This window comes from Papio anubis, chromosome 10, assembly GCF_008728515.1.
Source record: "Papio anubis isolate 15944 chromosome 10, Panubis1.0, whole genome shotgun sequence".
Lineage (NCBI taxonomy): Eukaryota > Metazoa > Chordata > Mammalia > Primates > Cercopithecidae > Papio > Papio anubis.
Window position 1 is genome coordinate 84,041,381 of NC_044985.1, and position 14,969 is coordinate 84,056,349.

Sequence of the window (14,969 nt, forward strand, 5' to 3'; positions counted from 1 at the left end):
TGTATTTTGTTTTTTACTTAACATGAGATTATCAACGTTACTTCATATCATTAAATGTTATTTAAAAACACAATTTAAATATCTGCATTGTATTTTTATGAATGTGCCATATTTCTTTTAATTGTTCCCAAACTGTTGTCCGTGTGAATTGTTCCTTTTTTTTTTTTTTTTTTTTTTTTTTTGAGACAGAGTCTCTCTGTGTCACTCAGGCTGGAGTGCAGTGACATGATCTCAGCTCACTACAACCTCTGCCTCCCAGGTTCAAGTGATTCTCATGCCTCAGCTTCCCAAGTAGCTAGATTACAGGCGCCTGCCACCACTTCCAGCCAATTTTTGTATTTTTAGTAGAGATGGAGTTTCACCATTTTGGCCAGGCTGTTCTTGAACTCCTGACCTCAGGTGATCTGCCCGCCTTGGCCTCCCAAAGTGCTGGGATTACAGGCATGAGCCATCACACCCGGCCTCCATTGTTTGATTTTATAAACAATATTATAGTGAATATCTCTTGTATATAGATTTGTGTGAACAACCATGATTATTTCCTTAGCATATATTCTTAGAAGTAGAATTACTGGCTTCAAAGAGTATGAATAGTGTTTAAGTTATTAGTATATTACCGTCCAGAAAGGTTGTAGTGATCTCATTGTTTTTACTTTTAAAACTGATTGGTAGGGGGATGGAACTTTTTAAGAAGTTTATTTTCCATTTATATTTCTTCTTTTGTAAATATTTAAGAACACAAAGATCAATTACCAAAGAACTACCAATTGTATTATCAGGTATCAAGTATCATAAAACACCATCACATTCACATAAGTACTTTTTCAAGAATGGTAGCATGCTTGAAGTAACATAGACATTAGCAATTTTAGACATAATTTTACAACAACAAAGTTATGCTTGGTTTCTTTATCAATTTTTTCCAAATAGAACTACTTTACAATACTTACTCAAGATCAGATGATGTGCTTTGTTGCAATTACCTGTGTATAGGAGACAATGAAACCATCTTAACTCAAAGGGTTAAAATAATTATTTTAGAACTATTCTATGTTTAATACATTCCTTTCAGTTAGGTTTGAATTCTTTTTTTTTTTTTTTTTGAGACGGAGTCTCACTCTGTTGCCCAAGCTGGAGTGCAGTGGCGCGATCTCAGCTCACTGCAAGCTCCGCCTCCCAGGTTCACACCATTCTCCTGCCTCAGCCTCCTGAGTAGCTGGGACTACAGGCACCCGCCACCACGCCCGGCTAGTTTTTTTGTATTTTTAGTAGAGACGGGGTTTCACCGTGTTAGCCAGGATGGTCTCGATCTCCTGACCTCGTGATCCGCCCACCTCGGCCTCCCAAAGTTCTGGGATTACAGGCGTGAGCCACCGCGCCCGGCCAGGTTTGAGTTCTTAAAGTTAGATTTGAATTCTTTCTTCAGTCTACTTATAAGTACATCAAGCTTTCACTAAAAAGTAAAAGCTAAAGAGAAAAAAATACATATTTTCAGAAACTTTCAAATTTGAATACATACATGGCTGTACATACATAATGAAAACTTTTGAATCCAAGTTTATATATTTCCCCCAAGAGGAGGGTTTGTTTTCTTTGGCACTGCTAACAAAAACAACCAGCACAGTTCATTTATTGTATAAAATAAATCAAATTAAGGACAAGTAAAGTATATAAGTTGATACTAAGATTTAGTAACCAGTAAGTTGATAGTTTTCACTGCTGGCAAGAGTTAAATGTGAGAACAATTGCAGGCACTGCAGCTGAGAGTAAATGGTACAACTTGACTGAAAAATAATTTGATAAAGCATATCAAGAACAAGAGAAAGAAAGGTATGAATTTGTGTTGTCTTCGTAACAAATTCCCTTAAATTGTAGTAAATAAATTTTTAAATGTAGAAATCCACATTACTGAAGAAAATGACAAAAGGGTATCCGTTTCTACAAGAAGGGAAGTAGATGGAAGGGGCTTTATTGATGAATCAGATGCTGCAGCATAGAATACAGAGGGAGGAGCTTTGGTGGGGAGGAAGATGATTGCCCTGCAGAAACTGGGGGAGCCCTGGGTTCAGAGTCAGCACATGGGATGGAAGGCACACTCAAGAAGAGGAGTATAAAGCAGAGGAATTAAATGAAAGTATTTTAAGGAACAGCCCACTATCCCCTTACCATCTGTTCCATCCCCCAACTTGTTCTTTTAGCTGCATAACATTTATCCTCAAGGCAAAAAGGGAGGAAGAGAGTGGACAGTGATCTGCAAGTATATTAATCACCTGTTAAAACAAAAGCCGAAACCCTTTAAAGGAAAAGAAGAAGATCTAGAGTTTCTCAGTGTGTCATCCCAAATGGTCAGTGTCCAATTTTAAAAATTACTAGACATGGGAAGGAGCAGGAAAATGTGACCTATAATGAAGAGAAAGGTTAATTATTAGAAACAGACCCATTGACAACACAGAAGTTGGAATTAGCAGACAAGGATTGCTAATTAAAAATATGTTGAGAATTTTACAGAAAGAAACGATGGATATGATGGATGAAGAGAAAGAAGATTTAAGTCATCAGATGTGCTTAGCAACAGTTCAGACAATGAAGAAGAAAGGATGAGTGAACTTAAAAACAAGTCAAAAGAAACTATGCAAACTGAAGAACAGAGAGAAAAAAAAGTAAAAGAATAAAACAAACAAAGCCAGAGCCTCGGTGACTTAAGGCATAGTATCAGGCAGTCTCACGAAGGTGTAATTGGAGTTTCAGAAGAAGAGCAAAGAGGAAATTTGGCAGGGAGAAAAGGAGGAAGCCATGAAGAAATGATGGACACAGTTTATCCAAATTTGATGAAAAACAACAAGCCTCATATCCAAGGTTCATTTCATAGTAATACATTGTTTGATTGATCAAAAAGACATAACACCTCTAAATATATGTGCATCTAATGATTCCAGATCCATGAAGCAGCAATATATAGAACTAAAGAAAGTGACAAATCCAAATCCACAGCAATTGTAGACCTTAATATCATATTATTAATACCTGATAGAACATATAGATTAAAAATTAGTAAGAACATAGACGATTTGAACAATACTATCAAACAACTTGAACCAATTGATATCTATAGGACAACACACCCAACAATTTCAAGAGAATATGGCAGTTACTTTTAAAAAGGCCAGTTGCTGGACCATAAAATAAGTTTCAAATTTTAAAGTACCATCTTAAGAGTGTGGTGTCTGAACACATAATTGAATTAACAATAGCAATAAGATAACTAGAAAATCTCTGAACGTTTAAAAATTAATCTTCTAAACAATCCGTTAGTCAAAAAGAAAATTTCACAAGAGATGTGAGAAAAATTTTGAACTGAATCATAATGAAAATATAATAAACCAATTTCCAATATCAGGAATAAAATTAAATTCATTCATTTAAAAGCTAACAACAGGATATTATAAACAACTTTATGCCAATCCAACAACTTAAATGAAATGGACAAATTCTTAAAAAACACACCCTACCAAAACACACAAGAAGAAATAGAAAATCTGAATAACACTATACTTATCAAGGAAATTCATAATTAAAATTGCCAGGCCCAGATGACTTCATTAGTGAATTTCCATGAGCATTTGAGGAATAAATATGACTGCAATCTTAAACAGTTTCAGAAAATAGAAAGAAGGAATACTTCCCAACTCATTTTATGAGGCCAGCATAACTCATACCAAAACCTGACAAAGTCATTACAAGAAAAGAAAATTACAGAATATTGTTAATGAATAAAGAAGTAAAAATCCTCAACAAAACATTAACAAGTGAAGTAAACAATATATAGAAGGATAATACACCATGACCAAGTGGGCGTGGTTAATGTCAGGAACTCAACATTGATTTAACATTAAAAAACAATCAACATAATATTATTAATAAAAGAGAACAATAATATGATCATCTCAGTGTATAAAATAAATTCACTTGACAAAATAAAAACTTTCAGCAAAGAAGGAATACAAGAGAACTTCTAAAGTCTAATAAATATATGGAAACTCTACAGCTGTGTGATACCTGACAAAATACTGAATGCAGTTTCCCTGAGATCCAGAATAATGCAGGGATGCTCATTCTGCTTTGTAGTTAGGATTAATAAGACAAGGAAATAAGGTAAGGAATGATTGGAAAAGAAGAAGTTAGACTTCATCATCACTGTCATCATTGTGTTTGTAGAAAGAAAATCTTAAGAAACCTATCAAAAAATAAATAAATAAAGCTGCCAGAACTAATAAGGAAATTAGCCAGGTTGCTAGATACAAGTTCAATATATTAAGAAGCATTTGTATTCCTGAACTCTAGCAACCAACATTTTGGAATTGAAGTTTTTAAAAATACTATAAACAATTACATAAAAAGTCTAAAATACCTAGGAATAAATTTGACTGTAGATGCACAAGACTCTAAGAACTATAAAATGATGCTGAAGCAAACTTAGAATCTAAATAAATGGCATAGTATGTCATGTTGAGGGTCAAAAGTCTCAGTATTGTTAAGATACCACTTACCCCCAAATTGCTTTATAGATTCAACACAAGACCAATGAAAATCTCATCATATTTTTTGTTGAAATAGGCAAATTGATTCTTAAATGTATATTAAAATGCGAAGGACCTAAGATAGTCAAAGCAGTCTTGAAAAAGAAGAGCAAAGCTGGACATTTATTACCTGATATTAAGACTCATTGTGTATTAATAGTTATAGTAACCAGGACAGTGTGATGGTGGTGTGAGAACTGGCAGCTAGGTCTGTGGAATGGAATACAGTCCAGAAATAGTCACGCATATAGTCAGTCAATTTTTAACAAAGGTACCAAGACAATTCAATGGGAAAGGTCAATTAAGATTTACTCTGCTATCCTCTTACATTATTTTTTCACATTTTACATACTAGTTATTAAGGTCAGTCTGTTTCTCATTTATTGCCTATAAATAAACCAGAGCTGATACATTGTGTGCTCTCCATATGTGTCTGTTGAATCCTTGAATCAGAAACCAATGTGATACTCATGACATTATACACCATTTGTGTATATATACAAAATTGGGATTTGGTGTTTTTAATAAAAGGAAGGCTCAAGTAATCATTAAATTCAAAGACACAAACTTCTAGGAGCCATTTTTAGATACATGGACAAGGATTAAATTAAAATGTATACAATTTGTATTGAAATCTAGGCAGATGGGATGTTTCCAGAGATAACTTTTCTTTCCATGATACAGCTACTGTGCTTCAAGTATTTGATGAATATTAGATAAAGACACAGCCAGAGACTCATCAGACTAGGCTCCCTACAACTGGAAGGGCCGTAAGCATGCATAGCACTAAAGTAACACTGATTCATTCATTCAGTATTTATTATGTATCTACGAGATACCAAGCACGTACAGTAATGATGAACAAGACATACATCACCCTGTCACCACTTTTCTCATATAGAAATTGCAGAGGATATTTTAAGTCTTCGTTAAAACAAATATCCTTTTCTAAAATATAAATTAGTAGTGATTACACACTGAAGAGCAACACTCTCACATTCCTTGTGTGTCCTATTAGTGTTATCCAATAGAAATTTAACACATACTATGTATATAATTTTATATTTTCTGGTAGCCACATTTAAAAAGTGTAAACAGGTGAATTAAATTGGGTAATATATTTAACTTAATGTATCAAAAATATCATTTCTACATGTCAATATTTTTTACATTATTAAAGAAATATTTTAATTTTTTTATTTCGTACTAAATCTTCAAATTTCAGCATATATGTTACACTTACAGCACATCTCAATTTGGACAAGCCACATTTCCAGTGTTCAGTAGCCACATGTGCCAGTAGCTGCCTTACTGGACACTGAGGCTTATGTGTGAATCAGCCTCCATTGAGCTATAACCTGTTGGAGTTTACAAGTGGACTCCAGATAGATGGAGAGCTGATGGTATTTCTCACTATAATGTTAGAGGAAAGTCACTAGATACAGTGACTTTCTGTTAAAGCTCTATAACCCTCCACCAGTTTTCATCTGCAAGAGTCCCAGAGTTTTACTATATTTGAAGACAAGTCTGTACTGAAGTAATGCTGATTCATTCATTCAGTATTTATTATGTATCTACAAGATACCAAACACATACAGTAATGATGAACAAGACATACATGCATGTCATACATATATGCAAATATGTACAAGTGGTCTTGAAGATTTTAATGTTCAGTGATTCCACTAGCAATGAGACAGCTTTTCAGGACCTAAAAAAATATCTCTACTCACATTTCTCAATTGATATTTGTTTGGGGAATGTTGAAACGAACCAGTAGACCACATATCAGTTCTCTGATACACAAACAAAATGTTTTCAGCTCTAAGTTAATGAGCCCATGCTCATTTGCATGCTTGGCTTCCATTTAAAATTCTTTTGCATTTCATTACAATAATTTTTTCCCTCTGCTCTAGGGTCATTGTTTCCATTAAGTTAGAGTATAAATCCACTTATTTTCAGGAATATGATCTCTTTACGACACTATACACAAAGATCTGTGTTTTAAATTTGATATGGTTTGAATGTTTGTCCCCTCCAGATCTCATGTTGAAATGCGATTCCCAATGTCAGAGGTAAGGCCCAGTGGGAGGTGATTGGATCGTAGGGGCAGATGCCTCATGAATGGTTTAACAGCATCCCCTTGGTGATAAGCGAGTTCTTGCTCAGTTACTTCATGTGAGATCTGGTTGTTTAAAAGTATGTAGCACCTCTCCCCTCACTCTTTTGCTCCCATTCTCACCATGTGATATGCTGGCTCCCAGTCATCTTCTACCATGATTGTGAGCTTCCTTAGGCCCTCACCAGAAGCTGAGCAGATGTTGGCATCATGCTTCTTGTACAGCGTACAGAATCATGAACCAAATAAACCTCTTTTTCTTTAAAAATTGCCCAGGCTCAAGTATTCCCTTACAGCAGTGCAAAAACAGCCTATCCCAGAATTCTCAATTTATAGTATCTCATCAAGACTGCCTCTCAACTGAGATTTAGAGAGGTAGTGACTTGGAACCAGTTTGGACATATCATTGTTTTAACACAAATGTTTATAGACTCAACATAAAATTAGTCTTTTATCTTTTACAGTAGGGTTTCTCAGGGTGGCTGGTACCACCCATCTCCACTCCAACAGAATCACCTGGGGAGGAGAAGCCTGGGCCCACGACTGAACTGGAATCTCTAGAAATGGTGTTTGGGAACTTGCATGTGTAATATGTACCAAAGGAAACTCATTTCACACTGAAGTTTGACAGCCAGTGCCTTATAGTGAAGTTCTACTTTAATATAACTAAGGATAAAATTGCATACTACCATTTGAATCTGTTTTATTACTGGAGGAAATGCTGTTTTCAGTACTTATATACTTTGTTTACTACCTTTGCTGAACACTTTGTGTACTGTGAGTAAACTTTTAAGGGTATTCATTCAGCTCATAAAAAGTATGTTGTGCTTTCTTGATACATAAGTTATGAATGATGGATTCAACTGAAGTCTAATTATATTGATCATGAATGGACTAATGTCTAAAATCAAATTGACTAGGACCTAGATCATATTCCTTTGTATTTTTTCAAGTGTAGTCTCTGTGACTGTGTCAGGTAAGATTTTCATTGTATTTTACTTTTTTCTATGAAATTGTTTCGAATGTACTTTAATTCAATCATAATTCTACAGAAAGCCACTGAGCCAGACACAAGTACCAGGGCTTCAAAACAGAACTGGACTCAGTGTTGGCCCTTGGAAAGGTTGCAGCCCCTGCAAGGCAGGGGTGAGGGGCAGATACAGAAGCTTTGTGTTAAAACATAAAACCATGGTACCATGGTTTTAAGTAAAGCAAAGCACCATGAGAGTAGAGAGTAGCAGCGCAAGGGTGACTATCTGAAAAGGCTGAGCATTACAAAGATGACTGTGTTCTGTTTGAGTGCAAGCCAGTCAGCCAGACAAGTGAAGACATTCCCACAAGGTCATCCAGGACATAAGGAATACCAGAACTTGGTTTTCCTAGATCCAAACTGCACTCATCAAGCTTTCTACAAGAACCTGGCCTTCAAAAGCACACTGGCTTCCCTTTTCTCACACCCAAAACTTTCTCTGGTAGTAAGCAAGATGTTAAGGGTGATACATTTCCTTTTCAGGCCACTAACGTGCCATTTAATTCACTCCAGCAATAACTAAATAGGAGCCTACCTTTAAAAGATGCCGAAAGCAACATCCTGCTAATTTATTGCCACATCTATTACATCTCCAGAGAGAATCTGACTCCCTAGATTTTAAATATAGTTGAGATATTATGATGACGTTTTCTGATTTAAGCCCTCCATAAATTAGATGCAATGATTATAGTATCTGTTGTCACTTCATTTTTGCTCTATCTCCAATCACTCTTCTGCCTTCATTAATTCTGAATAAAATATCACAAGACATTAATGTAGCACTTGGAGATAGGAGGGCTACATTTTTATAGCCTCAATATGAAATTGTACTTAAAGACTCATAAGCCTTTACTGGAATAGCAGGGGGGAAGAGGGACTGCTCATCTTCTACAGCCCTCTTAGTAACCTTCCTGGATGGTTATGGATGAGGAAACTAGGGCTCAGAGATGCCCAGGGTCACTCTACAAGTAATTACCAGAGCCAAAACATGCCCAAGTCTTCCTACTCAAAATACAAGGCTCTTCTAGTACACCCTCTAATCTTCTGGGGATTATTTTAAAACAGTTTCTTGGCTGTTTGCAATGAAAGGCATTATTGCCAGCTTGTAAACAAAAACAAAAGTCTTGGCATCCTCCATCACTTTATCATCAGTGTTTTTAGTTTATCACTTCACAGTCATTATTTGGTGTTTTCTTACAGAAGGCAACAGACTACTGCAACAGAAACTATCCTTAGATGGGAACCCCAAACCTATACATGGAACAACAGAGAGGTCAGATGGCCTACAGTGGTCAGCTGAGCAGCCTTGTAACCCAAGCAAGCCTAAGGCAAAAACATCTCCTGTTAAGTCCAATACCCCTGCAGCTCATCTTGAAATAAAGCCAGATGAGTTGGCAAAGAAAAGAGGTAAAGTGATTTCTTTTGCACAAATGATTCAACATATTTTGCACATACAGAAAAGTGCCAGAGTGACAGAACTTTCCAAAAGATGCTGCTTAGTGAAGACAGATGCACATGAAATTGCCTTTTTTTTTTCTGTGACCCACATAGATGGAAAGGCAGATGTGATTCCTCCCATGTAATCAAAGGTCTTGAATATTTAAATGGAATTACATCTCCTTTCTCTGCCCCTCTGAGACCATCCTTCTTGTAGGCATGGATAACCTTGCACCACAAATACCTTCCATCCTAATATCTTATAAAGCAAGTGCTCATGCAGGAGCTCTTTTAAAAATGTAACTGCTGAAAGGGACTCATGTTTCCCTGATACGCAATTGCGTGACTTGCACTGAACAAAGATGAGTCTGGAGGCTGGTATATGTTCTTCAGATATGGTCTTCCCAATGTAAATTCAGTTCTGTGTTAGAAATTACACACAATGTAACACTGAAAGAGGGTTTTATATTTGACATGCTGGATTTTTATGATTTTTCTGAGCTTGGATATACTTGATACATGACTGGTATTAAAAATGAAAATCACTTCCTTTCTGATTCCCAGAAGATTAAATACTATTCTTTTCATTCAGCCTCAGTTGTATCTGATTTCCTTGGCTTTAGTTTGATCTGCTTTCTCACTTTTCTTGAGGGGGATTTCTTTCTTCTACGAAACATGGCCTGATTGTGATAAGTACAATCTGCCTGTTTGTGATACACTATCTGTAGACCCTGGTGACAGTTTCAGGAAATCAGGCGAGATGGGCACCCATAGAGCTATTTTCAGTGCTGCTGCTCTAATTACAGACCTGGCTTCAGATGATGGCGCCAGTGCCAGTGTACCTGGCACTGATGCCCCATCCTCTCTCTAGCTCATTTGTACCTCTCGCAGTCTCTGTGTCAATTTCCTCTTCCAAAAGCCCTGCTGGCTTTTAACCATGCAAAGTGGTGTTTATAGAGAGAGCCAGCAGCACAAATGGTCTTTAGACATATCAGATTCTAAGGCGCTGCAATTTGTGATAGAACATAATGATCACAGCCTCCTTCCAAAGAGTGCAGGAGACAAGCGTACCCCAGATGGCCCAGCCAGAGACCCCACTGGTGAAACCATAACAGCCTCAGGTGCCACGCAAACCACCCACACTGGGTTACAAACATTCTCCTGATGGAACTTTTACTAGATGAAAGATGAGTCCATTTTTCTTGGTGGGCTAATTGCTTTGTTTTGTCATTTAGCTTACAAACAGAGGATAAAATGCTCAAGTTAATAATATTTTTTGACATCAATTTTAGGCCCAAATATTGAGAAATCAGTGAAGGATTTGCAACGCTGCACCGTTTCTCTAACTAGATATCGCGTCATGATCAAGGAAGAAGTGGATAGTTCTGTGAAGAAGATCAAAGCTGCCTTTGCTGAATTACACAACTGGTGAGTGATTCAATGTAGGAACTATAAATTTGTGCTGCTTGAGCTGTTCCAACAGGTAAAAGTATCAGATGGAATACGTTGTTTATTTAGTACATAAACATCACAGAATAACTCTCCAGCAGATTTTGTTAAGCCCTGCAGGCAGTAGCATGTATCTTGGGAATAAAAAAGAAGATAAAGTATTTGAATAAAAAGAAACCTGATAGACATAATTCACTGGAGTTTGAAGTTGGCCCAAAACTATATGAATGATGTAGAACAAAACCTCAACAAAGAATAAAACCTCAAAAAATAATATTTTTGACAAATCCCTGGAAGGCTAATATCATGAATACTACTAGGAAGACAAAATATTTTCCAGCATTATAATTATAAAATAAGAATTCCCTTAATGAAATTCAGAAACATCTCATATAAGCTTAGCGACAGAATCCCATTCTTGGGTAACTTTAAGACTAGAATTTAAACATGGTACATCAATATGGTTTTGGTCCTGCCTTGCCCTTCCCTGCTACTGATTTTGATGGAAAATGTTTGAACCCTGTGTATTTGCTCATGTCCACAATTGAAATGATACATCTGTTAATAAAGGTTTAGTTATTATCAGTAGAAAAATGTTCTCAGCGTATCAGTTAGGTCTCTTTCATTTTGGAGTGGCAGAAATCAAGTCACACTAGTTAAAGACAAAAGAGAATTTATTGGCTGATATACATGAAAATTTCAGAAGGTTCCTCCAGACAAATTTGGCTCTAACTCCTCATTATGTTATCAGGACTCAGTCTGTCTCACCCTCTCTCCTTCCTGTCTCTCCTGGTGCCTCCCAGAGTCTCCTAGCTCTCTCCATTCTTGGCTTTTTTCTTAGGCACCATCTCTCCTTGTGGCAGCAAAGAGGACCCCCTCACAGCTGCCAGATTACATAATCCTTAGCCCCTCTGATGATCTGAGAGACGGCTTGGTCTGAAATAGCAAAAGTCCAAGGGTTGGCACATATCCATCATGCCCAAGTTCATGTAACATATTCCCTATCTCTCATTGGCCTCCCGTGATTCTAGAATTTGATCACTACTTCTGCATGTTTTTCCTATTCCAAGTCCTTGCTTTGACATTGATGTGCTTTTTAGCAGAAACTATGGAGTTGTGTAAAACTAAGAATTAAGCTTAACACTAATCTAAAATGCATGAATTTTAAACCATCTGCTATGTATCATATAAGATCCTAAGGGTACAGAAGACACCAGGAACTTGAAAGAAAACTTTCTCCTTCAGTTATCATTCAGCCTCTCAGAGGCCCTCTGAGGGGAGGATTCATCTGCCTTCCCCCATCCCCAGTCGTGGCATCTGGATGTCACCGTAAGTCTTCTCTGTTTGATCATATTGTTCAAAGCAACTCCAAGAATATGTTTGAGTACTTAGAGAAATTAAAGATGCTATACAAATGAAAATTGTTATTACTATTATTTTATAGTTTTATAACTTTCCAATCTATCTTTAGGTAAGTTACCTTAACACTTAGAAGTACACCCAGCTTCCAGGGCTGTTCTCTAGAGCCAGGGTCTAGAGACATGGGGCCAACTAGTAACTATCCTAAGCATTATGGCCGTAAGGTGTCTGTGCGCTACCCAGCTCTGCTGTTGCTGCTCAACGGCAGCCCTAGATAATCAAAAAGGCTGTGGGCCAGATTTGGCTCATGGGGGTCATAGTTTGTCAACCCCTGTCTAGAGGCATTAGTTAGCTGTTCAGAGAAGACCACTCCATCTTACTCTTTAGTGTGGCCTTTTCGAATAAACTCTTCCTCTGAGCCCTCTGTGTGATACCTTCCATCTGAGTGACTCATACACTAATTGACAAAGTGTAACAATGCCCTCAAATTACTTCCCTCTTCTCCAGCTGCTCTGAGTACTTCTTATTTTATTTTATTTCTTAGTAAAATGAACATCACATGGGTCATGAGACATCTTGAGATTTATAACAGATTCTGTGAGAGTTTTACTCCTCAAGAGCTGAAAGCGTGGGGCCAGGAAAGTCAGCACCCGAGGAAATTGTATATTTTTTCTCTGCTTGTAATTCATGTTGTGTTTTAAACTGATGGAAAGAATCACTTCTGAATGAGTGCTGCCAAGTAGTACTGCTGTTTAAAAGCCACCTACTTAACAAAATGGCACTTTTTCTGCAAACCGAAGAAGACATTTAGATCAACCATTTTTGGTATGCCATTGCTATAAAATGAGTAAACACCAGCACTTATTTTCTGATCTAATCTTTAATAAAAATGATCCCACAATAATTGCATAAATGTTAACTTAAAAATAAAACCAAAGTGCTTTTTAAAATCAACTGTGCATGTCTGCCAAACAGAAAAAGCTTGCCTCTGTTCCAAATGAGCTTGCAGCCCAGCAAACATGGTGACGTACTTGAATAAAGCCTCCCTCTTGTTTTCTAAGGGGAAGAAAATGAATTTTAGGGTTTGTGGTGCTCTTGAAATATCAGGTCACAAAATTGAAGACGGCAGCTTAGAAATTTTTTTTTAATGAAATTTTCCTATTGATGGTGAACTCCTGCATTCTAAGCATTATAGAAAACTTTGAGTGAACTGTAGGTGTATTAGAATATACTCATTTTAATGCGGTTGTAGCCTCAGGATTACATCATGAGGCATATCTAGATTTGGAGAACATGGGGACAAGTCCTCTAGTGATTTCCAGAAAGAGTGCCAGTTCTGAGAGAGATGTCACTGCTTATAGTGCACAAGCGACATAGATGTTACCTTCCATTTCCAGTTCCTCTTCTACTCTGCTTGCTTTGGGCCACCCAGTTATCCTAACCACAATGTACTTAATAAGCATGTCGTGTAGTTTAGAACCGGACACTCAGGTCAGAAATTCTAAATGTTCACTTTGCTACCAAAAAGTGCCAGCATAAGGACCTGAGTCCTGCTTGACTAAATTCCCTGAAAAGTACTGCTGGAATTCATGAGAATGATGATTTTGAGAGGCTGGGAGCAAGCTGTTGTTTGCACATCCTCAATACCAAGCAAGCACACATCAAGGTAAAATGAACGAAATGATCTCTCTTCCAACCGAGCTGTGAAGAATATTTTGTTCAGTACAGTTACTGAAGAAAACCACTAACTAGCTAAAATGTAAAATCAAGTTGTCCTTTAAGCAGAATGCAGTTACGTAGGCTACATTACCGTAACAGAACATTCTCATTTTCCCAGGAAGAATTAGGGATTTGCGAGGGGAACAGAGATGACACAATGCCCTCACAATACATCTTAACAGAAAATAAATTTTGCGATATGAGCATCTGTGTGAAAAGTCACATCAGGAACTAACATGAAACAGCTGGTTTCTTTTCTATATGATTGGCCTCCTACCACAACTGGAAAATATTCATCCTTTGGAATCATAGCTGCCAGATTTAATTGCTTTATATGCAAACTACTCTAGCTTCTCATCACAAATCTGTGTGTGTCCAAGTTGATTGTGAAGGCTTAAAATGAGCAATACAACATTAAATTCAAAAAAAAAAAAAAAAAACCATTGAGGAAGGATAATAATACTTGATAGTTCCACCATATGCTAGGGGAAAAAGTGTTCCAAAATAGAGCTGTAAAAATTCTGTTAGGTACTATTGTCAATTTAACATCTAATTAAAAGCACTCTAAGAAAATGGAAGACAGGAATGAGCCAATGGGGTAGCGTGTGTGCTAGGCGTGGGGAGGCGTAAAGAGGCTGCAGAGAATGGGGGCTGGAGGGAGCAGTCCTTTTAGCAGCTTTGTTTTCCAAGAGGAAAGGGAAATCTGTGAAAGCATGTGTTCTGTACCAATGGACCAGAAATGTTCCTATGCTTTGTGTTTACTTTTCCCAAAGCAATGCCAGGTCTGGCCCAAGCAGAATTTCAAAGTAGGTCAGGAGTCTCAGCTGCCCGCACCCTGAGCCCTGGCCCACTTACCCTTCCTCTGCCAATTTTCCTGCATCTTAAAGTTTTCTCCTTCCCAACAGACAGGGCGAACCTCCTGCTGCCCCCTACAGGTCAGGGCTCCTCACCTCAATCAAGATAGGTGTTTAGAGTGGTGTCTCCATTTCCCTTTTCTCTTTTTTTAACTATGAAAACTCAATTATCTTATGTAACTACTAAACTCATTCCTTTGATAATCATGTATCCTTCCTCTCAAAGTGATACATTTGCATGCTAACAAATGCTCTGTTGAGACTCTCTAACCCAGCCAAAAGAATAACTCTAAAAGTGAGAACGTGGCAGGGGAAGGTGGCACACACCTGTAATCCTAGCACTTTGGGAGGCTGAGGCAGGAGTTTGAGACCAATCTGGGCAACACAGGGAGACCCCGTCTCTACAAAAAGAAAAAAAAGTAGCT

The 14,969-nt window shown here is 37.3% G+C and overlaps 1 protein-coding gene and 1 long non-coding RNA gene across 15 annotated transcripts in view; one reads left to right on the plus strand and one right to left on the minus strand.

The window, feature by feature from the left end:
* Window positions 1-14,969, plus strand: part of SPATS2L (spermatogenesis associated serine rich 2 like) — a 179,031-nt gene that overhangs the window by 130,615 nt on the left and 33,447 nt on the right. For 10 of the 14 annotated variants that reach the window (XM_017946759.3, XM_017946755.3, XM_017946757.3 and 7 more), the window contains 2 exons: window positions 8,927-9,133; window positions 10,456-10,591. In XM_017946759.3, the coding sequence (XP_017802248.1) occupies window positions 8,927-9,133; window positions 10,456-10,591 (343 nt within the window). The remainder of the gene's footprint in view (window positions 1-8,926; window positions 9,134-10,455; window positions 10,592-14,969) is intronic. The other 4 variants (XM_017946766.3, XM_017946767.2, XM_017946765.3 and 1 more) reach the window with 1 other exon arrangement.
* The window catches only part of LOC108581384, an 82,663-nt gene that overhangs the window by 35,126 nt on the left and 32,568 nt on the right, over window positions 1-14,969 (minus strand). Inside the window, exon 3 of the long non-coding RNA XR_001893521.3 lies at window positions 951-983. This is a non-coding gene — a long non-coding RNA (uncharacterized LOC108581384). The remainder of the gene's footprint in view (window positions 1-950; window positions 984-14,969) is intronic.